Genomic DNA, 24,831 nt, shown 5'->3' with positions numbered 1-24,831 from the left:
CAGTTTCTTGGGTGAGGACGATTCCTAATTATACGGTGGGTGGATGCCTCGATGGCGAGTGGTCTAGAGGCGCCGCGGTCAGTCACTGTAAGCTCCCCTCGGGCTCAAGAGCTCTCTAAGTCGCGTCGAAGCTGGTGGGTGGCTTCGCGACGGAACTCAGCTAAATGGTGTTGCAATCTGTGCCGCATATGAAAGCCACCATTGGGTCTGCAGTATGTATCTTGTCTAACCGCTTCGACCAGCAACCCAGGGCGAGCCGGACACGGAGCGTTTGTCGAGAACTCTGAGCCGACGGTACCTGTAGACTTTGGTGCGTTTTGGAGGCGATGTCCTTGGGTGTTGATAGGACAAGCCACTTTAAAGAGGGGGAATGCCGCAAAGTGTGTCGGGTGGTGTTTTAGTGTGGATGAAATTGCGCAGCGACGTCCAGGAAGCACAATCACTTACACAGTGTGTGAGCGTGTAAGTCAGTTTGTTCCCCTCATTCTCCAAACATTTGAATCCTCCACTACACCACAGGTGCTCCATCGATTTCCCAATACCTATCCATAATCCAGCCGGCCGAGCCTTGTTGTCTTGGTAAACAGCCGAAAGTTGCGAAGGCTTGTCAGCAGAAGACGCTAAGGAGACAACGTCACGGACATGAGGTCACTAACACCCACAGCCCCAGCGAAGTGCAAGTGATGGACATGTTAGTGTGTCCGAAGTATAGCTTGTCTGCTATGGCGAAGGTTTACTTTGATGGCGTAGGAAGTGATGTCGTCTCATAGACCTAATCCAGGTCATGGAGGCTTCGAATTCCACAAAGGGTTGGCGAGAAGAAGCTTCAACTGCTGTGATCGACAATCCGACATGCTGTACCGAGCAGAGGCGACTACCTTAATGGAAGAGCCGCCAAGGTCTAAGGTATCCTACAGTCTACTGCCTTGAATTGAAGATGTCGAGGCAACGTTGGCTACTGGACTTCCGTCTTCCCCGTACGGCGCGGTTGGTCTTCAATGTCTGACCGATGTACCTACGGCATGTCTAGCGAACGGGCCTTGCCAGTGTACAGGCGGTAGGGAGTATCGGAAGTATCTTAGCGCTCACGAAGATGACGAAGAATTGCCTGGTCCAGGCCAAGTGCAGTCGGACGGAGCAGGTGTGCCACTGCACGTCTCTGCCATCTGGATGTACGAATAGGTACACAAGGTCGTCTCCCTTAGGCTGTCAATGCCCCGTGGTATCGCATCAGTGTCGTATGAAGGATGGTATAAGTAGCAGGGTATGCCAGGCTAATGGTGCATGCGCGGAACCATCCTCAAATGGATGGGTGATGTTTGGTGTTGAAGAAAGAGGTCGTGGATCCAAATGATAGTTTGTCAATGGCATAGTGGTGTAAGTGGACGGTGACATGGGATTCGTAAGAAGCTGAAGCTTGACGAGCCAGTACTCGGTCTCTCACTGCTATGTAGGCACATCAGCAGCCAGAGTGGAGGGGGAGGAATTGGCAACTTGGACGAGAGCATTGGACTGGGGGTCTGTTGATGGACGAGAGATGGTCCGTGTGGACAGTGACAGGAGGAAGGGAAGGTGGGGTAAGGTATGAGGTGGTAGACGGAAAGGAAAGCACGAGATGCTTCAAAAGGAAGACTGGAAGAGGGAGGGAGGCAGGAGCAGGCACGGGCACGGGACTCCACCGCACCTCACCTCAGACATTGGCAAAAAAGCCGGCACGTAGCCGTAGGTAGCAAGCGGAGAAAGAAGGCGCGACGGCTGTCAAGTACACCGTGCGAAAACATGATATAAAACCAAGATACAAAGCGGATGTACAGTACCTCGGTGCGGAGTTTTGCGTGCGCTTTGTACCTGTACAGTACCACACAAATAATAGCAGCGGCACACCAAGAGCAAGGACTTGTCCGAGGATGGAGTGATTGAGATGGATGGGAAGCGGGCGACAAGCTGGACCAGACCCGACGGGTTGAGACGAGGGACGGAAGGCAAAAGAAGAGCACCGCAGGATGGGCCAGATCCTGCTGCTTTTCCCTGCTTCCGTTACCTGGTCAGGTACGGTTTTGGCCACGGCCACGACCACCTTGACGGATACCTCCCTTTACAACTGAAGCTAAGGCTATTGGCGCTTGCCTTACAAGTTGCTGTTGGGAAGGTGATATGTCGCTCCTTCCTTCTCCATCGCATTGCCGGCACGTTCGCAACTTCTGGTCGCGCATTGTCCACACCTGACTTGGTCTGGTCTGGTTCCGCAGTTTGATTTATTGCCATGGAATTAAATAAACAGGTGAATAGGTTGCGTGCGGACGCACTTGCATACTCCGTACTCAGGTGAAGTATCCGTCGGGTAGGTAGGGAAGTATCTTTCCGTACTGATCAAGGTACTGAGATACTTTCTAGCATGTATCCGTAGCTGGCCGCTTCAAGGTGTGTGTAGTCGTTGTCCCCTTGACAGATGCGACGAGCAGGAAGGGGGTAGGCGGAAGGCGTGAAAGGAACGTGAGGTAGAGTGAGGTACTTTGCACGGCAGTCTCTGGTGCAAGGTACCTTTACCTTGTGGGTGGGCGCGGACTGTAACTAGGAGGACTTGGGCTTCCATGTAGGAGGGGGGGAGGATGATGGGAGGAGAAGGATGGGGAAAGAAGGGTCAAGCTGGACTCTGGAGCAAAAGGCAAGAGAAGGGAAGGGTGCGCACGACGACTGTCAGGGAGGGAAGGCGCGCCCACACCCTTTCCCTTCCCATTGCGCCTTCCCCCTCTCTTGCTTCTCTCTTCTTTTTTGCCCTTCGCCTGGTGGGCTGGTGCCCGGTGTGCCCAATGCCAGGCCAATGCCGCCAGTTACCACCCAGTGACAAGTGTTGCCAATGCCAGTGCGCAGACCTTTTTATTTTTATTTTTATTTTATTTTTTGGCCAGGCGCCTGGTTTGGTACGGAACCTGCCCAGCCTACCCAGACACCCATCCCCTCCTAGCCATTCAGCGCGCAGCAAGAAGCCCAGGCACAGGCGAGGAAGCGACGGGAGGGAAAGCGAGAGTGACAAGCGTCCGCACCTGCGCAGGCCAAAAAAAAATGGTGACCTGGAGTGATCCAAGGGGAAAGAGGAGCAGAGCCCATCCACGGTGACCCCCTTCCCTCATCAGTCTCCCAGTTTCTCACTCAGTCTCCCACACGGTACGAAGTACCACCCCCAGTCCACTCGCCCGTCGCCAGTCGCAGTCAGTCCTGGCCCCGTCCCAGACTTCCCAGCAAAAACAAGTGCACCCAGGCGCGTTGCTCCCGCACAATCACTCCCCCATAGTAAAAAGGCTGCTTGGCCCTCCCCCATACATTTCCCTCCCTCTTCTTCTCCCATACAAATCTCCCACCCAAATCCTCCTCTCTTACAATCCGCACTCTCACAATACCACACTTTACTGCCTTCGCGCACTCAACCCCGTGAGTACCTGCTGCCCATATCCCATTGCCCACTTGCACCATCAACCACCGCAATACACGCGCAACATCATCCTTTTCTATTTTCAACGTCGCCATATTTTCGATCACTCTGCCTCGATTTGCAACTCAGAAATCGCTTTTTTACAAGTCGATATCGTGGGTGCGATCCGTTGTTGAGCTTCGAACTTTGGCGTGCACCTCTTTCATCTCTTACACGCTCGTCCATCACCCAGCTTCACCCAGAGAGCTTTCCAGCTAACAAGAGCTTGACGCGTCCAGATCACCACATCAACACCTCTCTTTCCACCTTTCAAAAACCTCCTCAGGTATGCTTTACGATCCCTCTTGGGCGACTTTGAGCTTCAAATCGCAATTACTCCGCGTTGCGGAGCGCAATTGCACTTGCGACTCAACCACCTACACACCCTGGCTCTCGCTGTACTGCGGTCCTCTTCCACCATGGCTTTCCTGCATAACGGCGCGGCGGTTTTGCCGTCACGTCGCCATGTTGCGCCGATTTCACTACATTCTTGACCCTCCGCTCTTCGTCACTCCATCACATTCATCTTGACGTTGAGGCAGTTTGACTAACACCTTACTCCAGATACCCAAAATGCCTAAGGCCGCAACCAAGCGAGGTGCCGCTAAGGACACCAAGAAGCGCGCGAAGAAGGGTACGTCGCCAAAATCAATCCTCACTTGTCTCAAGGTGTTGTGAGATTCGGGCAAGTTCGAACTCCAGAGGTTGGGCCTGAGTGGACTCTTGACAAGAGTCCACTGGGCCACGCCTGGAACTAGTTTCAACTTGTCCGCTTTGCGCAGCGCCTATCTAGACCAGTTACCTCTCCATTAACATGGAGCTAACATGCTGTCCAGACCCCAACGCTCCCAAGCGTGGCCTTTCTGCCTACATGTTCTTCGCCAACGAGCAGCGCGAGAACGTCCGTGAGGAGAACCCTGGTATCTCCTTCGGACAGGTCGGCAAGATCCTCGGTGAGCGCTGGAAGGCCCTCAACGAGAAGCAGCGCGGTCCCTATGAGGCCAAGGCTGCCACCGACAAGAAGCGCTACGAGGACGAGAAGCAGGCATACAACGTAAGACACCCCCAACCCCTACTCCATCTGGCCGTGTTGTGCTGAAGCTAATTAGTCCCTCTAAAGGCCGAACAAGAGGAGGATGAGTCCTCTTGATTGCTGTATTTCTGCTGCTTCTCAGTCCGAACGGATGGCGTGGAGTTAAGTTTTGCGCACATCTTTCGGACTTTCCTTGTAACTTTGGGCTCGGCGGTGTATGATGGTATTGAAATGGGTTGCTTTTCTCGTTATTCAGGATCGGCAGGAAGGCGGATATGAGGCAGGCGAAGCTCTCACACCGCCCCGCGTCAATAGCAGAGCTGGTCATGCCGCCCGTCGCGGAATGAAATTGTCCACGATTGGGACACAATGACATTTGACGGCTCACACATTGACAAACATACATAACTACCTACTTGTCCCATTGCAATGTGAGTGAATGTTATACTTCATGAAGTTGTGAACGGGTAGAAGGTGCGCCAATCATGGTACTTGGCTGTTTCTGCCCTTGTTTTCAAGGGTCCTTCCCCAGGTCCAGGGATCTGGGTTGATGGGGCTTACTTTTGTCCAGCCACTCAAGGGTCTCTATCACTGCGACCCCGTCGTGTCATGGGATTTGGTAAGGCACAGTGACTAGATCGCCATGTTCCGCTAATGCAGATTGCCAGAAGCCCGTTGGGGATCATTCAGACGCGACGGCCAAAAACTGACCAGCTTGAGTGGCCCGTGGCCTTCAGGACCTTTCCCTCCCTAGCTGGAGCCGCTTTCTCGATTGCGATTAGAGGTGAATCGGTGAACCTCGGGAATCTCGGTGAGTCGGTGAAAACAGGTCACGGCAGAACAGCGGATTTCACCGCTTAATCAAGTGGGAACAAAGTATTTCCATTTCATCCCGTCTTCGTACTCTGGCAGGTTAGAAGCGAAGAGAGGTACGTATCCTGTGCTTGGGACGTATCTTGCCTCATGCCGTCTGCCTCCAATCACAGACTCCAATGACAGAAGGATCTCCTATCAGTCTCAGCACCTCCTCATACCTTATCCTTCAAGGCCGCTGTTTCCCTCCCGATGATCAGACACGGCATGCAGGTGCGGGCCTGGGGAGTTGAGGTTGGATGCCTGAGCAGGATGAAACAAGACTGCTTCTTTCTCCCGCCCGAATGCGTTGGATGTGCTCGTGTAGAAATTCATAAAAGGAGCCCACGGCCGCAGCAGCTGACACTTCGGGCGCTGGCTTTTTCGAACCTCGAATGCTAATCAGCCTTCATTTATCCATCACACTCTGCTAGCCTCACCTGCAGCACTTCTACCCACCGTCTATCTGCACTTTGGCGCCGACGTATGAGTCTTCACCGTTCCAGGAACCAAGGACAGCTACTCTCATTACCATCCCGGGCCACAGTGAAGGACAGGCGACTATATCAGTGAACACCATGGATCCCTTGCCTTCGTAGCCAGATTACCTAGTCCATCGAACACCAACATCGAGTATAGGCAAGTCGCATATCGGCTCAGTGGGCATTCGTTGCATGAGACGGAGCGACGAATGTCCTGCAGCTACTCGTCCCAGGATCCCCTCTAGACTTGGTTCGTCTTATCTCGTCCATCAGACGCAGTTACCTCACGCATTACCCGGGCCCTCCACAGCCTGCCTACATTGTGCAGAAACGAAGCGATCGCGTCCATACTTAGCCGCCATCTCACGCACCGCAGATGTATTTGCCAAAGATTTATCTTGGCTAGGCATGTGGCCCGGCGTTGCGGAAGGTCTACTTGGATTTCTTGATGCATCACGTCACTTCGCGTGTTCTACACAGCTGACACCTGTCAGTTTCATTTCCTCGGTACGCCTCTTTGTACATTTCGATCACTACCATCATCACCCAGCCTCGTGTCTATCTATCGAGATGGTATCCTGTTGAGCGCTCAAGACAATCTGTTTTTGGAAGCAGTCTGCTCGAGCATTTCGAAAGACTTCCATTCCCCCAGACGACCTAGGTGCATCGCACGCTCGATCAATTACCTCGAATGTGTACTTTATGCGCTTATATTACCGAGATGATCACCTAGTCGTCGCACTCTGCATCCCGATGCCAATGTTCTCTTACGTTCCTCGGGGTCTGCGGTAGAGAGACTTGTGAGGAGAGTTCCTCTGCATTACTTATGCAAGTGCTCAGAACCTGGATCTCCACCCCACCGGCTCCGGGCCGGCCTCATTCGCCCGTTGATCCAAGTCGAGCGTTCCTAATGCATGCAGAGGGAAGCATACATGCCCATGGGGCCATCCCTAGCTGTCGTGGCATGCTCTGGCTAGTCGGTGGCCGGATCAATATGTTTTGAGCCCACACTCTCTTCTCTGACAGCAATCTGACCTACATACGCTCCTCTTTGCCGATACCGCGCAGGCCCTCCTTACGTTTTCTTGGGTAGCGGTTGTTAGAATCAATCAAAATGCATCGTTTGACCTGAACCTATTGACACAAGGATCGTTCACTAGACTTAGTAGTTCGAGGGTCAAGACGATCAATACCTAGTTATTTTTGACAAACGTTGGGCCTTGCTGGAGGCAGGTCACCAAGGCCGGATTTGGCCTACCACTACGAAGAAAAACAACAGAGCCAACATCCAACGAATTGTGCACGCTCTCGTCCTCCTCAATATCGTAGCCGATCAGTGCACGAAGACGACGAAATTCTAGACACGTCAGAAGCAAGCACCTGGTGTCTGGGCGTGTGCTGCCAACACAGAGCGAGAGCGACTTGGATTGTTTGGTTTGAAGTCAGGCGGGGTGGTGGCGTGTGTTTCCGGGCTGGCCGTTGAAATCGAGGCCTGCAGCTCTGAATCGCTGTTGCAGCTGCTTCCCGTCCAGTAAGTGGCCGCGAGTGTAGCGACCACGTTACCGCTGCATATCTGAGATTACCATGCTGAGCCCATGAAGCAAGCCATCTCTTTGTCCCTTTCCTCTTGTCAACACAATTGACTGTGGTCGATCTTGGTCGATATATCGTCCAAAGCCGTATGAGGCATTCGCAACGATATCAACCTGCCTCCAACTTGGTCTCCACAGTTCAACAAAACTCCTGCAAGGCCAAGAATTGTACGAGGAGGGTTTCCCCGATAGAGGAGGTGAGGGCGCCGCGGAAATCCGACGAGTCTAACGGTTAGGTTTGGTTCGTTAGACGATGAAACCTTGAGACGCAGACGTTCCCAGTTCGGTTCGATCCGTTAGTGTAGCTCGGGAAAATGGAGCAAGGCATTCAGAGAATCGACTACCGCCTGCTTCAAGGCTGCTGCCTCGAAGCTGAGCGCGCCGACATCATATCGGTGAGCCTGGAAGGGCTCCGTATGGCTCTCCCCGAGGCATACGGGGGTACCATTACCAGTCTTGTTGACGAGATACGGAGGTCTGCAAGGAAGCTGAGGGACTTGGCGGATCGATCGCAGATGCATTTCACCAGGGTGCCAATTTTGCTCAACTACCTCGACGTCATTCTCCCATGTTATTCCAAGACACTCCGCGACATCACCGAGTTTTACGAAGATCGAACTGTGAGCAAGGATATGCGATGGCGAAGGATGTACCACAAGATGACACAGGAGGTCAGTGGCCTGCCACTACCTCAGCGGTTCATGCTCTACAACTGCTTTTTAGAGTCCCTCCGACACCTTCTTATGAGGCGCGCTAGCATCTCTCCTTTGATCTTGGAGATGACGTACTAACAGCCACATAGGTCGACACTCTTTGACCTAAATGGTCTAGAGACGCTTCGGACTAGGATAATCAAGTTGAGAGAAGCAAGAGGGCTCCGTATGTTTGTTCAGAGGCGAAGCAGCAGCAGATTGACTGACACATACCATGAAGCTACGCCAACAACTCAACTCGGGCCTGTCCTCCGACCAGAGATTATGCTCAGACCAGCACCTCAGGATCCGGTATGTGCTGCTGCCATAGGAAATGCCGCTTGGCTGATGAACCATATTTTCCTAGACATTACACTGGGCAGAGCAGATCTTCTCACTCCCACTCACCTCCCGGACAGCCTTGAAGCACATTAGGCCATCAACAGCTTATGGGCCTTTCCAAGCGTGGGGGCAGCTGAATATTCCCAAACAGGTCAAGATGCTGTTCAGAAGGTATATGTGCTCGTAACTCCTGACTGGACATAGACTTGCTGACGCCAGAACCAAGACCATTCGACGAGGATCGGCTTGCTTTAATGACCTACCTAAATCATGTCAACCAGACCCCCTACTTTCTCCTTAGGACATATCACCTGGGGGGCCAGTGGTTCTCGCTACTTGGTGCCCACGAACTCTTCATAAGGCGGGAAGGCAGCGCCTTGCTTCTGGAACGATACAGTAGTTCTCAGATGGGCGTGAAACTATGGGCATCTCTCTACTTCAAAACCTGGGAGGGTTTGTAAATCCTCGTCTGACTTGTCGTTTGACCTACCACTGACATATCCCAGAATTGGTCTTATTCCACTGCACCTTCGTCTCTCTCAAGGCTCGAAATATCTTGACGAGAAGAATGAGCCCAAGGGAGTTCAAGCTCGGTAGTGAATCCCGACTATTCCAAGCGTGCGTGATCCACCCCAGTTTTGCACCTCCGGCCATGACACCATAGCTGACACCTTTGGCCGCAGCCAAATCCTCGACGATGGCTTCAAGCATTCTCTCATCGTCTACCGCGACCTTGTCACCCAAGGTCTTCGTCTCCAAGCTTCAGTGTGGGATGGCGAACTCAAGAATTGTCCAGTGTGGACCGCCTTCGGTATGATCCTCCTACATCATCTTCCATCCTCGCCCTTGCTCACGTTCCTTTTTCCGGGCTTGAGACTAACAAAAAACACGATAACCTCAGTCACCCACCAATCCGCCTCTCCAACCTGGCTCGTACGCAAATCAGATCACCGCATCTGGCTTAAAGACGTCCAGCTTTACGTCTTTTGCCAACAGTACCATCAGCAGAACCAGAGAAAAGGCACCTCGGCCGGCGTCTTTGAGATCGACTTTGTCTCCGAGATGGGCGCGTCACGGTTCATTGAGGAGTTGCAGCCGCAGACGGATCCCTCTGAGGCATCTACAGACACCATGGAAGCCATCGAGGACTCGAAATAACTTATAACCGGTGACGAGCCTCCTCAAAGGCAAGATATATACACCCACTCCGGCTCCGGACCAATATGGGGCCTCTCCCTTTCACCGTCACCTTCCCCACACCCCCCCAGGACGCTGGCACTCACCATTTTGCGGGGCACATGCCTGGACTCGAAGAGTAGGTGAGCAGACATCCACCCACTCTCAGCCCGGCATGTTACTCGCCCAGCGCCTCTCTATCTCCTCCACGTTTCCCAACGAAGAACCACTCTAATGAGCTTTGACACGCGCAACTCTGATACTTTCCACGAATTTATACGGCAGTCTGCTTTCTGTCTCTTCCAGCCTGAACAATGTCAAACGCAGCTTCGATGTATCGCAGGGGATGTTTTGTATCTCGGAGGAAATACCCCGGAAGATTGCTCTTAGGGGTATCTATTTCGTCTAGATTGGGGTAGCCATGCGTTCCATGCGTTTCCCCATCCTCTTTCCTTTGTTTAACGACTTGACGACCTTTATGATCAAAATTGATGATTACGCACGCACAGAAATCACAAGTTGAAAACGTCCCAGAGGCGGGGGCATTGGAGGGCACTGTCAAGCAAAAGACTTTTGTGTGATTAGGTCAATTGATTCAATTTATGCAAATCGTGTACCATCGTGACATCGTCCACAGCAACCTTGGTGCTGGCCTTTCTTCTACTTCTCTATACTGAAGCGTTACTTTTTTTTTTTGAAAAAACTCCCCACCTTGTCCCCCTTTGTCCAAGTGCAACCCAATCATGCAATAATGCACTTAGGTCTTGACATCGGGCTCATCACGGCCAATGAACTCCTTGAACTTGAGAAGCTCGGTGGCCATCTGGATCTCGGGCTTGAGGAAGTCCTGGGCGTCCAGGTCGTACGTCTTGGGGTCGGAGCTGTGCTGCTCGAGGTACAGGCGAATGGTGGCGCCGGAAGAGCCAGTGCCGGAGAGACGGACAATGATGCGGCTGCCCGAGGAGAAGGTGGCGTACAGACCCTGGTTGGAGGAGACAGAGCCGTCAAGATCGGTGTAGGAGAAGTTGCCGGCGCCAGTGACGGTGCGGTCTATCCAGGTCAGTTTCGTTCCATTCTCAAGATTTCTTACTGGTATTTTATAAGTAGACTCACCTCCAACCTTGCTGCCGATGAAGTTGGGGTCGGCGACGAGGTCCTTGAGGACACCAACGACCTTGTTGGCACCCTCGCTGTCGACATCCTCGTAGTCGTAACGGGTGAAGAAGGTACGACCGTACTCGGTCCAGAAGTCCTGCTGGATCTTCTTGATGGAAGGAGTGACGCCAGGGTTCTGCTCGCCGATACCAGCAATGATGTTCAGCCAGGCGACGACGGCCCAGAGACCATCCTTCTCACGAATATGGTTGCTTCCAGTGCCGAAAGACTCCTCACCACAGATGGAAAGCTTATCAGCATCGAAGAGGGCGCAGAAGAACTTCCAGCCGGTGGGGACCTCGTAGCAGTTCAGGCCCTGCTTCTTGGCAACCAAGTCGACGGCGCCGGAGGTAGGCATGGAGCGGGCCAGGCCGTAAACACCCTGCTTCTTGAAGTAGGGGATGAGGTTGGCGTGGTGGGCAATGATGGCCAGGGAGTCGCCGGGGGAGACGAAAGCGTTGGCGCCGTAGATCATGTTGCGGTCACCATCACCGTCGGAGGCAGCACCGAAGGGGATGTTGTTCTTGTCAACGACCTCGACGAGGGAGTGGGCGTAGGTCAGGTTGGGGTCGGGGTGGCCGCCGTTGAAGTCGGGGCTGGGGACACAGTTCTGGGTGGCGCCCTTGAGACCAAGCTCCTTCTCGAAGATGGCGGTTCCATAAGGACCAGTGACACCGTGCAGGCCGTCAAAGAGGACCTTGAAATCGGGGTTGGACTGGAAGAACTTCTTGATGAGGTCGAAATCGAAGATGTCCTTGAGCATCTCGATGTAGTCAACAGTGCTATCGACGACCTCAACCTCGAGGGAGCCGTAGGTCTTGGTGCCGATGGTGGAGATGTCGACATCGGGGATGTTGGCGATCTTGTAGGAGGTGAGGGTCTTGGAGGCCTCGTAGATCTTGTTGGTGACGGACTCGGGGGCGGGGCCACCGTTGGCAAGGTTGTACTTGATACCGAAGTCGTTCTTGGGACCTGGAACCGGATTCATTCATGAGGTTGTGAAGAAGATAATACTGGGAGTGTGCGTAGGGATCTTACCGCCGGGGTTGTGGCTGGCAGTCAGGAGAATACCACCAGTGGCCTTGCGCTTGCGGATGACATGGCTAGCAGCGGGAGTGGACAGAATGCCGTCCTGGCCGATGAGCAGCTTCTTGACACCGTAGGCGGCACCAATCTTGGCAATCAATTGGACGACCTCGGGGTTCCAGAAGCGACCATCACCACCAATGACGAGGAAAGAACCTAGAGAGGCGGTCTGTCAGTTTCCTGGGAGGGTTGGGTTGCCAAAGATGAAAGCTGAGATGGATTGCTATTTACCCTCGACGCCCTCGGGGATGGACAGGAGAATGCTCGTGACAAAGGCCTCGCTGTAGTGAGCCTGCTGGAAGACGGTGACCTTCTTGCGAAGACCAGAACTGTAGAATGGCTAGTTAGTGATGGGGGTGCTGGGTGAGGGTGTATCGCGCGATTGGCAGCTATGGCGGGGTAGCAACAAAAAGTTGGACTCGACATGATTGGGGAGGATAACAGCGAGGGGTTTGTTTTGTTAGGGGGTGAAATGACGTACGTGCCGGGCTTCTGATCCTGGAAAGGCTTGAACTCGACAGTCTGGACGTCCATGATGCTGTATAGTTCGAATAGTGATGATGTTTAGGGAGAGAGTTGTCTAGGTTGTAGAAGAGGAAAAGGAGAATGTTGGGAATGGAGCTGCAATTATTAGTGTCTCTGGCTCGCCTTGCCTGGGCTCTTTTCTTCCGTCTCTCATGCGAACCGGCGTTGGCGTAGGTACGGGAGGTGGGACCGGGGAGTGGTGGGCAAGGGGCCTGGAAAGCTTTCAATGGGAACTTGGTGCGGTGAGAGACTAAGGTATCCGGAGGCCACTGGAAATAGCTAATGTGGGCAGAATACGACGCATTGGGACATCTCAGTGAATGGGAGATGGCATACGATAGGCCCAGATTGCACTTTTTTCAGTGAATAGCGCCCCTCCAACCTCGTACGCAGTGATAAAGGTACCTTTCATTCCACCAGAGCTGTGGCCACCTCATGGTGGGGGTTTGCTTGGGCCAGTGATATCATCCTGAGTCTCGACGTGGGCGGGGTCACCGCACAACGAAGGAGGGGCAGCTCTGGGAGAGGCCCCTCACTTCCAGGGGCCCAACACAGGGGATCCTCCCGGCGAATCATCGTGAGGAGCCTGTGACTGCCGCTCTTATTCGCACCGTCCTAGTGTACCTAATCACCTGTCCCTAGCAGTGTGTCAAATATTGCGTACTGTACTCGAACGACCCCGCTACCCTTGCGGTCAACTATCGATTCAACTATTTGCCTTAAGGTACCTAGGTGCCACGCAATCTTAGGTAAGGCAGGTGAGGCACCTCATGATATCTCACTCGTCCCAGTATCTCATGTGATTGAAGGAGCTCAGCTCGAGTTTTGAATGCTATAATCTACAGCAGGTTGTCCGCCCAAGCATCGTCCTCATCCCGTTCACTGACCGGCGTGTCCTGCGCGCTGGTCTCTCCTCTCCACGTCCGGCCAAAAATGGCTTCTCTGTAGTACTTGGCCTCAGCAATGCTCTCGAGGATATCCTCCTTGGCCTGATGAAGTCCCTGCTTGGCAGGAGCACCATCTACGACCTGCGGCGGGCACCAACGTCTCGCCGCCTCCTTGAGCGAGCTGACATCAAGAATGCGATGGTGTAAATGGTCAACCACCTTGCGGTAGGGCGGCTTGTTGAGGAACGAGCGGTCCGCGTGTACACTGTTGCCCGCCAGCAGCGCCGTCTTCTTCTGCGGGATGTGCTTCTTGATGTAAGCGAGCAAATTGTCGGCGGCCTGCTCAGGCGTCGTCGTCGACTTAATAACCGCCGCTGTGAGGCCGCTGTCGCCGTGTGTCTTGGTGCACCAGTCGTCCATCTGCGCCATGCGTTGCTCCGTCTGGTGCACCACGCAGCCCCAGCCCTCGGGGTCAATGACTTGCAGGTTTCCCGTGGTGATGATGCAGAAAATCTCAATGATTTCCTCCTTGTCCGGATCCAGTCCAGTCATCTGGGAATGTGTTAGTCAATCTTGGGTTAGGAGTGGCATGTCTAAGCCTGGAGTGTATACCTCACAGTCAATCCAGACCAAGGGGCCGTCGGATGCAGACTGCAACTTCGGGGCGGGAGCTTTGGGTTTGAGGGAGTTGAGCAGATCCATGGTTCAGGTTAGAATGATGTTGATATCGATTTGAACTCTTGTCAATTTCGGTTGCGTTTCGCCAACAGCAGGATCTTCTGTTCGGCGTGCTAAGCTTGGCTGAGCCACAACTTCAACAGAGCTGGAGTCCAAGGTGGGGTGCAAGCTGCAGCATCCCGGCTGTGGCTTCCAATTGTTACTTTGGAGGAGCGAGATGCACGGAGTACCATGCGAGCCTAGCTGTGCCAGTCGGCATTGTCAGCGCTTTCTTTCTTTCTTTCCATTACCATGGCCACTATCCGTAGGTACACATTGCTGGCAGGAACTTCTCCCTGCATGTTCTCTATTTCGATCAGTACATTTGCAGGCGATTGAAACCACGAGAATTTGGGATGTATCAGTAGTATATAATGGTTCCTATTGTTGCTGCCCACTACCATTGCTCGGGCAGGGGCGTCTCACCGCCAGAACCTAACTGTAGAAGAAGGTGCCCCACATCGGCAGAGGAGGAAATTCAGCCGACAGCCGCTGATAAGATAAAGAAACTGCCAAGAACCAAGGCAAGTACCCCGGACCACGATTCAAATAGACCACCATTCATTGGACCTTGTCCTTCGACAGGGACCCCACTTTCCATGTTGGAGCCAATACTCCAAGTGACATTAACCTCCTTCTTTCATCTGACTGACTTCCATCGGTTCATTGATAAGATCCCTCATATCCTATTTCTAAGAGACAGCGTGTTTTCCGAGATTCTCAGAGACTACAATTTCGTCAAAAGAGAAAGAAAATCTTCAACACAAGGTTCTCCTCTAACCAACAGATCACACTTCAACGATAACGACCACGACATGTCGTCCGTCAAGAAGTCGGGTTCGCCCGTCGCGGTACTTCCAGATGCAACTCCAGTGCCACCTCAGAAACCTCCCATGTCTGCTTCGCCACCTCGCATTCTCGTCATCGGCGCTGGCTCTCGCGGACAAGCATATGCTCATGCTAATGAGACCTCTTGCAACGGTATCGTGGCTGCCGTCGCTGAGCCCATCACCTACAAGCGGCAAAGCTTCGGTCGAACGTTCGTTTGGGGCACCAACACTCCCCAAGAAGGGCAACAGTTTGCGGACTGGACCGAGTTCGTGACATACGAGACACGTCGTCGAGAGCGAGAGGCTGCTGGCGAGGATGTACCGCCCGGCGTTGATGCCGCCTTCATCTGTGTTCTTGACGAAATGCATCGCGACGTTCTCGTCGGTCTTGCTCCCCTGGGACTGCACGTCATGTGCGAGAAACCCCTCGCCACATCTCTTACCGATTGTCTCGACATGTATCAGGCTATGAAGCCTCCTGCTGGCCAGGAGCCCAAGAACGTGTTCTCTATCGGTCATGTACTCCGTTACAGCCCACACAATATGCTGCTTCGCAAACTCTTGCTCGAAGACCGTGTCATTGGCGATATCCTCAAGATTGTGCACACCGAGCCGGTCGGTTGGTGGCATTTTACCCACTCGTATGTGCGTGGCAACTGGCGGAACGAAAAGACTACGGCACCAAGTCTATTAACAAAGAGCTGCCACGACATTGATCTCCTACTCTGGCTTCTGAGCGCTCCAGTAAAGGCTGGAACAGGCACCCCTCATCTACCATCCACTGTCTCGTCAAGTGGTTCGCTTCATCTCTTCAGGAAAGGTCGCAAGCCTACCGCCGCTGGAAGTGCAACAAACTGTATGTCGTGTCCTCTGGGTGATTCAGGCTGTAAATTCTCGGCCAAGAATATCTATCTCGGCCAGGATCTGAAAGGTCTCGCCTCTGGCAACACCGACTGGCCAGTCAGCATTGTACTGCCGGAGATTGAAGACTTCCCGATATCTGAGCGGAACAAAGTCCTGGCATCAAAGCTTGCTGAAGATTACGATGATTCCACCTCCAAAGACGTCGTCGCATCGCGGAACTGGTTCGGTCGTTGTGTCTTCGACGCGGACAACAATGTCTGTGATGACCAGACTGTCACCATCACTTGGGACGATGCTACGGACGGTACCCCAGAGTCAACCAAGCAATCCAAATCAGCAACCCTTCACATGGTTGCACAAACAAAAAAGATTTGCGAGAGGTACACCCATATTTATGGTATTGATGGCGAGATCTATGCCGACGCCCGGACAATCAACATAGAGGACTTCAACACGGGTTCCACCCAGTCATTCCACCCAACCCTTGAAGACGCTGGCCACGGTGGTGGAGACAAAGGTCTCGCGCGTCAATTCATACTGGCTGTGGACAAGGTCAAGAACCACGGCTGGACGCCGGAGAAAGCGCAGAATGAGTTCATCGGCTGCTCACTTGAGGAGGTCATTCGCTCTCACGCGATGGTATTCGCGGCAGAGGAAGCGCGGACGGGGAAGAAGGTAGTTGACTGGCAGAAATGGTGGTCACAAAAGCTTTCCAACACGACAACTGATTAAGAGCAAAGTCAGTTCACCTTCGGCGCGTCAGTCTACGGTCGGGGAGGCATCGGCAGCAGGAGGACGGTCACCGCCCCGAATGGAATCATTTCCATGGCAATCGGAGTCAACTCCGATCCTTGATTATTGGATTTTCAATCTTCACACTGCCTCTTCGTTCTCGGGGACGCAAAGCCGACGGATTCTCCCCGGTTCTCTTAGCTTGCGAAACCATTTTGACTTCAACTGCTAGCCTCGTGAGCTACGCCTCAGTGTGAGAGATGGTACGATGTAGACGGGGTCGCTGCCGAGACAGCCAAGGCAGTCCCTTGCCGTTAACACATCTCGTCTGATATTCAGTGCGGTAGCGTCGAATTTCCACGTTGTCCGATTCGATCTGACCAACGACATCGTACTGATATTTGGAACGACGATCACCACTGACCTGCTACTGGCTTGAGCGGTCTTTGAGACACATCCCGGCAGACAAGAGCCGCCTTCAGCGAAGCTTCCTCGTTGATCCTACCGCCTTTCGACCCTGCCCGACGGCAGCTTCCCGTCGGTCTTAACTGAAGATGAGGAAGAGGAATGAATCTTTCGTACTCTTCCCGGCGGTACAGTCCGCGCTAGACTTCGCTTACGTTGCCGTTCTGTCCACCGACACTGGGCAACTTCGTCCCACATCTCGCCGATCCATGACAAGCTTCCTGGTAGGAGCTTCTTTTGACTTTACACAAGATGAGAGCGAATGTCGCCATTGAGACTTGCGATCAAGATCAGCAAGCTCGTAGCCGTCTCTCCGCAAATGCCTTTGTATTGCCCATGAGGATATCGCTTCCCGGCGGTCAGTTTCCCCGACAGCTTCTGATAGTGCTTGCCACACTTGTGGACCAACGCTCTCGCGGCGATCGCGTACCGTTGAATGTCAACTCCACATCGCGGTCTTCCACGAGGAGATTCGTCAAAGTCGACTGCCTGGACACAGCTGCTCTCCCCGACGGCCAGTTTCCCCGATAGTTGACATAGACATGCTCGTACTCCCGCCGATCTCTAGTCACCGACTGAGACGATGGTGCCGCGGTCTATCGCTTCCAGAATAAACAAAGTCGACGTCCCCATCTCCTGATCTCCCCGGCGATCAACGTCCCCGTTTCATGGACAATGATACCTTGGGCACAATCGGGGATTCCCCGAAAGTTGGTTCATCAAAGTTGAGAACGCTCACCTGGGCCTCCGCCCAGTGGTGCAGACATGCATGCATACATTCGGGCTTGCCGGAGTTGATTCCGAGACCGACATCCCCGCTTGTCGCGGAGCCGTTGCGAAGATTTTTCTGGAACACGGAGCGCCAAAGCGGACACCTCCCCGTCCTTCAGATCAACGTCGGACCGGCGTTCGTGTGACCGCAGGACCCGAAACGCCAGCGCAAGCTGCAGCGCAGCTCGCATGTATTAGAGTACGAGATGCCCGCCAACCTTGGGCTTTGAGCGATTGCGAGGTATGAGTTGGTGTTTACATGATCAATCATGCTTGACCAAGGGCCTTTTCACCTCCGAGGTCTCAACTTGAAGCCGTACACAGTATACTACTATTTCGATTGGTGCAGAGAATGCCGCAAGTCTGGCGAGGCTAGTGACCGTTGAGCGGACAGTGTTTCTTTGGCAATCCGCAATCGGCCGGATACCGCGGGGTTTCCATACTTACTCGACGCCAAGCATAGGTAATATAAAATCAAACTCAATTGAACACTATCTTCAACAAATGTCCCCAGAATCGATCCACAAAGTCACTCAGTGCAGGCGGTCAGCTCCCGAGGCTTGCAACAACAGTGCTTAGTGATCCTCGTCACGGTGCCGAGTCAGATGAATGCAGTGAGCAATCGCAAGCCAAGCTTCGTTTCACTACCAGCTCCCCCTCTTCACTGGTGAGCTCATCCTTGTCGCTTACCCGTGTTTGTTGAGACAGATACCTGCCTGCAGTACTTACCTATCATGGCTGTACTTTTTGCCGCACTTTGTTACGGGTTCTGCGCCTAGGTATCTGTCTGCATGGTTCGGAGGATGGAACTGGCAGGAGTGCCTTTTACTCGTACGGACGTAAGACATCGCTCATGCAGCACAAGTGGCGTTGCCGCGTCGGCACTGCCAGACGAATACTTCTTTGGGAGGATTTCCCAACCACCGTGGCTCCGTCACCAACTTGCGACCACTTGAGTTCAAACCCAGGACGAGAACTGCGCATAGTCGATGCAGCCGCGCCCGGCTGGGGTGGCACTGGCACCCCACACCGAATGCCGCGTTTAATTCTCACCAAACCTTAGAACGCAGCAAGGAAGGTGGAAACATGCAGGCTGCTGGCAGGATTGCCGCTTCCTGCGTCAGGTGAGGGACAACACTGTCTTTCCTAAGGCAATGCCAGCTGGCTAGATACTTTCCTAGGTACTAGCAAGTGGCTTTTTCCCTCTCTTTCCTCGGCGAGCCGCGAGACACCCCCCCAAGTCTGTGCGCCGAAGCCAACGGCCGTGACAGCACACCTTCTTAAAGGGACCTTTCATCCCCTCTTCTGCCCCCCCAATCGCATCTTTCAAAGAACGAATCGTGCTTTGACAGAAGATACAATCGATCGGACGACTCCACGCCCACACTTGTCTCGGTTGACGAAGAAGAAAAGACGAGAGGCCTTTAAAAGAAGACACAGCAAAGTAGTCGACTACCATATTCCATCAGCTATACTTCGTTGCTCGCCCCCCTTCATCTGTCAAACCTGCCAGACCCGTCTTCGAGGCTTAGTATCTCACCTGTCTGTCCACACTTTCATCGCACATACTTCGCAACGCCTAAGCAAAAATGTCGTCGTCCGGAGCTCCCCCGCCGCCCCCCGCATCCGAAGACTGCCCCTTCGGCCCCGTATCCCGGCACATCACAACCCACGACGCCAACGGCCGCGCCGTCTTCTCCGACGCGTTCCCTGTACAAGTCACACCGGACCCGCTGAAGAACATGTACTTCCACACCTGCTACACAACCTCCGAGTCCCCCGTCACAATGGACGACGAAAAGGACCTGGCAGCCTACGCCCCGAACCACCCACGCATGCCATCCCTGCACCTCCCCTCGGGCTCCGTCCTGAGGGTGGTCGATTTTGGCCCGCAGACGGGTCCAATGATGCACCGCACCGAGTCGTGCGACTACGGCATCGTGCTCAAGGGCGAGGTGGAGTGTTACCTGGACGACGGGGCGAAGCGGACGCTCAAGGAGGGGGAAATTATGATCCAGAGGGGCACGATGCACGGGTGGAAGAACGCAACGGACCAGTGGGCGCGGGTAATTTTCTGTCTGCAGCCTGCGGAGCCGGTGAGGGTGGCGGGTAAGGTGATGGAGGATGACATTCCGTTTATGAAGGTTTCGCCTGAGAGGCAGGCGGATTACGAGAAGTTCATGGCGGAGCAGGCTGCGAAGAAGAAGACTGAGGAGAAGATTTGATGTCCACGAGTTGTTGAGCATTTGACGACTTAGGGGTGAAAGAGTGATATACCTTACGTGGGAGACAATGCGATTGCTGCATGGAAGCCGGAGCAGATCCCGAGGGGTTATGAGTTACGATTCACGTCTCATTGAAGGTTGGGAGATAGCCCGCGTACTTAGTATACTTATTCGTACCAGCATTATATTACATTTCATTCACCAACTGTCTACCTCATTCCCCTTATCAAATTAGTTCGTAGTGATTCATCACATACGGTCACACGACATCCTATCACCGTCTCCTTGGTAATCCCGCCCGCGATAACCTACATGAGGAGGCCCATGTCGTGGCGGGGAATGTCAGCTGGTTTTCTGAATGGCCCACGCTCCCATGGGCCACGGGTCCATGTCCCGATTTCTACTTGTAAAATTTTCTTGCCTCGATAGATATGAGGTAAAGAGGCTGGCATGAGCCTCCTCGGATCTTTCGTAGGCTTCCCTGTATAGGAGGGCTGAGCTTTTTTGTATTATGTATTTAGAGAAAATTATTGTCGTAATTGGACGGAGCTGTTATGAATAGAGAAGGAACGGGACGTCTTATGAATTTCCGGAGCAGAGTTTGTCTAGACTGGAGTTCCGAAAACTGAGGGTCTGATGTTCCAATGTGGACAGTATGAATGATGGATTTTGGAATGATGTAACATCTCTGCATCCCCGTGTAAGTGATGCCGGCAGACCACTTTTCTAGTGCGCTGAGGTAACCCCCCAAAGGAGAGGCTTTCTACTACTAGATGATACGAATAATGACACTCAACCGTTGCTTTGTATTGTACTAAACGGAATTTCGCGAGCCTATGGCCAGAGGAGCAAGACACTCCAGCGTAGCTTAGGGCATGTGGCTGGTGCCAACCGTCAGAACGCATCATTGGCGGTCCGTGATGGGGTCATACTTTCTTCTTGCCAGACTTGCCTCTTTCTTTTGGCGCTCTGTCCCCGAGAAAGGAAAGAGAAAAAAAGAAGGAAAAAAAGGAAGGAAGGGTATGCCGATGATTGATCACGATAATGGATCAAGTCCGACTTTCCACGTCTTCTTGAGATTGTGGCGGCTAGGTAGCCTTCCACTTGCATGTCCAGAGAGGTAAATTTCAATCTATTGGTCGATGGCGAGCTTACCTAAGCAGAGTGAGTTGTCCCAGGCTGTTCCTGTCCGAGGACCTGAGCTTGGATACCTTCTCTGAGGTGGCACGAAACAACAGGTACTTTGGAACTCTCAAGACCGGAAAGAGGACCAATGGGCTGGGGCATTCGCACCATCTCTTGGAGTTTGATGAATTGTGGTTTAAACCCAACGATGTGGTCAAAGAAAAAAACGCTCACCTCCAGCTGTCGAGTCCAACCCCGACCACCTTAGCCGTAGTTGTCCAGACTGAGGTGGCCCTTGCTCCCGCCTCATCGAGGTACCTGAGGTATCCACTACCCCGAATGCAACACCCCTGATCCACCCCGAGAAAGTGGATCCAGCCACCGGGGTTCACCAAAAGAAAAAATAAAAAACGAAAATTTCGACATGCGCCGCTATCGTTTACATCTCATCCTCCTTCTCATCCTCCAGCCTCATCTCACAACGCAATAATCCCCCCTTTTTAATTCCCACCCCAACTCATCTGATCTTCAGCAACAGCTCATCTCATCTATCTCCCAATCCTCACATCACTTAACTTCTCAAAAGACCACTTTTCACATACACACAAAACCAACCAACCAACACAATGCCTCGCCGCGCCGCCCCAGAACCAAAGCCCCGCAAACCGCAATACTCCCCCGAAAAGCGCGCCCGCATCGCCGTCCTCTCGGAGCTCGGCATGTCCCTCAAAGAAATCTCCATCAAGGAGGAAGTCCCCGTCTCCTCCATCAAAGGCATCGTCACGCGCTACCGCCTCCAGCAGGCAGGGCGCGACCGGCCCCGTCCGGGCCGTCCCCGTATCCTCTCCGATCGGGACGTCAAGACGCTCCTGCGCGTGCTGCAGGAGAAGCCCGCGTGCACGTACGCCGAGCTGAAGCGCGACGCGGGCGTGACGTGCGCGACCAAGACGCTGGTGCGGTATCTGCAGATGGAGGGGTTGAAGCCGACGAAGCCGCCAGCCGGGGATTCCGAGGAGGAGGCGGAGAGGATGAGGGTTTTGGTTGAGGAGGGGGAGGGCGAAGAGGTGTGAGATGACTTTCTTCGACTTCGCCGTGGCAATGATGGCGGAGAGATTTTGAGCATGTCAAGCCCGTGGGACACCCCGCAGGTTTGCAATTACGGACATTCGTCTGTTACAGATTGACTTATTTGTAAGTTTCTTCTCAATGTTGAACTTGACGTCAGCGCTGACTTTGTAGATAACGACGGTCATCATTTGGGAAATAGGCAACGAAAGAGCTCGTCTTTGATGAGAAGGAGGTCACGCAAACACAGCCTCGGCCCTTGTTGATGAGACCATTCAAGGGGTGCTCGGGAGAACCGTAACCTTGGCAAGGATGCCTCATTCGCGCGGCTTTCTATCAACAGGGAAGCATCAGCTGGACGGCGCTCAAAGTCCACCAGGAACCTGCCGCAACAGACAGTGACTCGCCATGAGGCATGCTGCACCGCGACGTAGCCAAGGTGGTTCTATACGGCGGGAAGGAAAATTCTCCTCGCGTCGTGGTGTATGGGGGGCGTTATCCAGATAGAAGGGATGATTATGATATCGCGAAGCAACGAAGCAGAACACAATGCGTAAGGCAACTTATTCTACGGCGGGAGGTTTAGTAGGCAGGAAGTGACGTTGCCGATAATAGTCTCTAAGGGGAACATGGGAAAGGAGGAACAGCTCGTGGAGGCGCCCATCGCTTCTCATATCTCATGGGCGTCGCCGAAAACTTCTTACAAACTTTCGCTGACAATCGGCCATCATGTAACGTAACCATTTCTCAGAAAGAAGAGAGACTTAACTCACCGGTCGCTCATCACTCTAACCACATGCCTTAAATACGTCCCGGTACCACAACCCCCATCTTCACCCTCCTCCCCTCACGAACCAACAACCCTTCCCCCTCAGCCCGAACCCTCCACGCATCCCAATCAACATCCACAACCCTCCGATCAACAAACACCAACCTCCCGCCCTCCCCCAACGCCGGCGCGAAAACCTTGACCCAATTCACGTCCTCCTCCTCCTCCTGCTGCTGCTGCTCGTCCGTTTCCCACTCACATACTCGCGACCTACCGTACCTCTCCCCCGTCCTCAACCCTGCGATAACAAGACACTGAAGCCGAAGACACCCCATCCTCACCGCGGCGCGTCGGATCGCGTCCAGGAGGAACCCACCATCAACACCGCCGCTCACATACGTCCGCAAATCCAAAAAGAGCGTCTCGAGCTGCGTCATGGCAGCCCAGTCCACGGCGACAAACTCCTCGTCGGGCAGGCCCCGTTCAATCACGAACGCCATCTCGCATCGGAAGTCGGTCACGGCATTGCGGCGCAGCCGGAGCTGGAGACAGGGGTCGGAGGGGAAGCTGTTGAACATTAGGTGGCGAGGCAACGACAACGACATGTCTGAAGCTGCTGCTGCTACTCTTCTTCTCGGATGAGAATGGCCGGCGTCTCGTCCGTGTCCGCAACCAGCTTCACGAAAGACGAGCGCCCCGGAAGCCATGCACCTACCTACCCCATCATCATGGCCCCTCGGCCAAACCTGCTCAAACACTCTCAGCCCGTTCCGTCCGAGGTCCCGCAGAGCCCAGTCCATCGCAGCCGGGAACCTCCTGCCGAGCTCCTCCTCCAGCAGCAGCAGTGCGCAGTATTGTTGCTGCTGCTGCTGCTTGTGTGGACCGTCTATCTGCCTCATCAACGGAAATGAGGCGTGATCCCCGTCCCCGTGCCGCACCCCGGACTCGTACTTACCTCGAGCGCTGCCACCCCTGCTGCCGCCGCCGCTACCCTTGGTGTAGACGTCGATCCGCTGTAGGTCGTATATCTCGTTGACGGGATCTGAGGCGCGGGCGCAGACGGCCCAGTCTGGGACGAAGAGGGATAAGATACAGGGGCTGGTGCTTACCGTGAGGTAGTCGTAGATGATGTGCTTTTGTAGCTCGAGTGGGAGTAAGGTTAGACGGTCGAGGATGGTTGGGGGATTTTGGCGTGGTACTTGTTGATGATCCATAGTTGCACGCATAGGAGGATGAGGGAGTATGTGTCGTGGGTGTTTGCAAGGATGGAGGTCCTGATACGGTATTAGTCCGTGTTCTGTAATGGATTTCAGACAACCTTCGATAGTCGGACGGCACTGGTTACCAAGAACTCGGATCGGCGAGGATGACAGGGCTGAAGATATTCTTTTAATAGATAACTCACCTTTGTACTGCGGGACGGACCTCGAGACGCATTCTGTTTTCCTTTGTCTTCGTTCAAGTTCTCGACAACGATCCTGGTCCAGTACTCTGAATGCCAAACTGTGAACAATGCCATTGACGTTCGAGGGCCCGCCAGTCCTCGAGACCTGGAACGTTGTAGTAGATACGAAATCCAATGTTTTAGAGTCTAAAGCAGTAGAGGCTTTTTTTTTCTTTCTTTCCCCGTCGGTTGAAGACCATCGGATCTTGTTCCAGAAAGACCTTCATTAGTTGTCCGAAAAGCTGGTGAGCCTCAGATACCGTCCGAACTAACGCGGATGTTCTAGATTATGACAAGACTTTTGTAAAAACAACGACGTTTCAGTCACCCTGTAGATCAAGTTGCCACCTGCTTCTTCTGCCTCAACATCTGACGGCCAAAACGTCAGAACTCTTTGGTAATGGAAAAAAGCTGTTGACTTCGAACCTTGGAGCCAGACGGGTAAACGCCGAGTCAATTGTCGAAATAGGAGTTGCAGAGTTGAGATTAAGGCCTGAAAGACCGATATGAAAATGTTCTTCTTAAGGAAGATC

General features: G+C 53.4%; 7 protein-coding genes across 7 annotated transcripts; 5 read left to right on the top strand and 2 right to left on the bottom strand.

The window, feature by feature from the left end:
• Window positions 1-4,042: 4,042 nt before the first annotated feature.
• NHP6 (Non-histone chromosomal protein 6) lies at window positions 4,043-4,568 on the top strand (the record flags this gene model as incomplete). Its single annotated transcript, XM_053188196.2, has 2 exons — window positions 4,043-4,103; window positions 4,306-4,568. The coding sequence occupies 2 exons, from the start codon at window positions 4,043-4,045 to the stop codon at window positions 4,566-4,568; spliced, it is 324 nt and encodes a 107-aa protein (XP_053054158.2).
• Window positions 4,569-7,742: 3,174 nt separating this feature from the next.
• On the top strand, window positions 7,743-9,620 carry N0V96_004127 (uncharacterized protein; the record flags this gene model as incomplete). The annotated part of the gene is made up of 4 exons (XM_065757028.1): window positions 7,743-8,099; window positions 8,362-8,432; window positions 9,146-9,273; window positions 9,364-9,620. 4 exons carry the CDS (start codon window positions 7,743-7,745, stop codon window positions 9,618-9,620), a joined length of 813 nt encoding a protein of 270 aa, XP_065614241.1.
• A 775-nt stretch (window positions 9,621-10,395) lies between these two features.
• On the bottom strand, window positions 10,396-12,413 carry PGM2 (Phosphoglucomutase-2; the record flags this gene model as incomplete). Its single annotated transcript, XM_053188193.2, has 5 exons — window positions 10,396-10,688; window positions 10,752-11,765; window positions 11,832-12,035; window positions 12,111-12,208; window positions 12,361-12,413. The coding sequence occupies 5 exons, from the start codon at window positions 12,411-12,413 to the stop codon at window positions 10,396-10,398; spliced, it is 1,662 nt and encodes a 553-aa protein (XP_053054155.1).
• Window positions 12,414-13,243: 830 nt separating this feature from the next.
• rex2 (Phosphatidylinositol 3,4,5-trisphosphate-dependent Rac exchanger 2 protein) lies at window positions 13,244-13,993 on the bottom strand (the record flags this gene model as incomplete). Its single annotated transcript, XM_053188192.1, has 2 exons — window positions 13,244-13,843; window positions 13,904-13,993. 2 exons carry the CDS (start codon window positions 13,991-13,993, stop codon window positions 13,244-13,246), a joined length of 690 nt encoding a protein of 229 aa, XP_053054154.1.
• An 830-nt stretch (window positions 13,994-14,823) lies between these two features.
• N0V96_004124 (uncharacterized protein) lies at window positions 14,824-16,434 on the top strand (the record flags this gene model as incomplete). Its single annotated transcript, XM_053188191.2, has 1 exon — window positions 14,824-16,434. One exon carries the CDS (start codon window positions 14,824-14,826, stop codon window positions 16,432-16,434), a length of 1,611 nt encoding a protein of 536 aa, XP_053054153.2.
• Window positions 16,435-19,259: 2,825 nt separating this feature from the next.
• On the top strand, window positions 19,260-19,895 carry N0V96_004123 (uncharacterized protein; the record flags this gene model as incomplete). Its single annotated transcript, XM_053188190.2, has 1 exon — window positions 19,260-19,895. One exon carries the CDS (start codon window positions 19,260-19,262, stop codon window positions 19,893-19,895), a length of 636 nt encoding a protein of 211 aa, XP_053054152.2.
• Window positions 19,896-21,646: 1,751 nt separating this feature from the next.
• Window positions 21,647-22,090, top strand: N0V96_004122 (uncharacterized protein; the record flags this gene model as incomplete). Its single annotated transcript, XM_053188189.1, has 1 exon — window positions 21,647-22,090. One exon carries the CDS (start codon window positions 21,647-21,649, stop codon window positions 22,088-22,090), a length of 444 nt encoding a protein of 147 aa, XP_053054151.1.
• Between the last annotated feature and the right edge of the window lie 2,741 nt (window positions 22,091-24,831).

This window comes from Colletotrichum fioriniae, assembly GCF_027942845.1.
Source record: "Colletotrichum fioriniae strain IMI 355084 chromosome Unknown scaffold_4, whole genome shotgun sequence".
NCBI lineage: Eukaryota > Fungi > Ascomycota > Sordariomycetes > Glomerellales > Glomerellaceae > Colletotrichum > Colletotrichum fioriniae.
The sequence above is the reverse complement of the archived record's forward strand: the minus strand, read 5'-3'. Positions and strand labels throughout refer to the sequence as shown.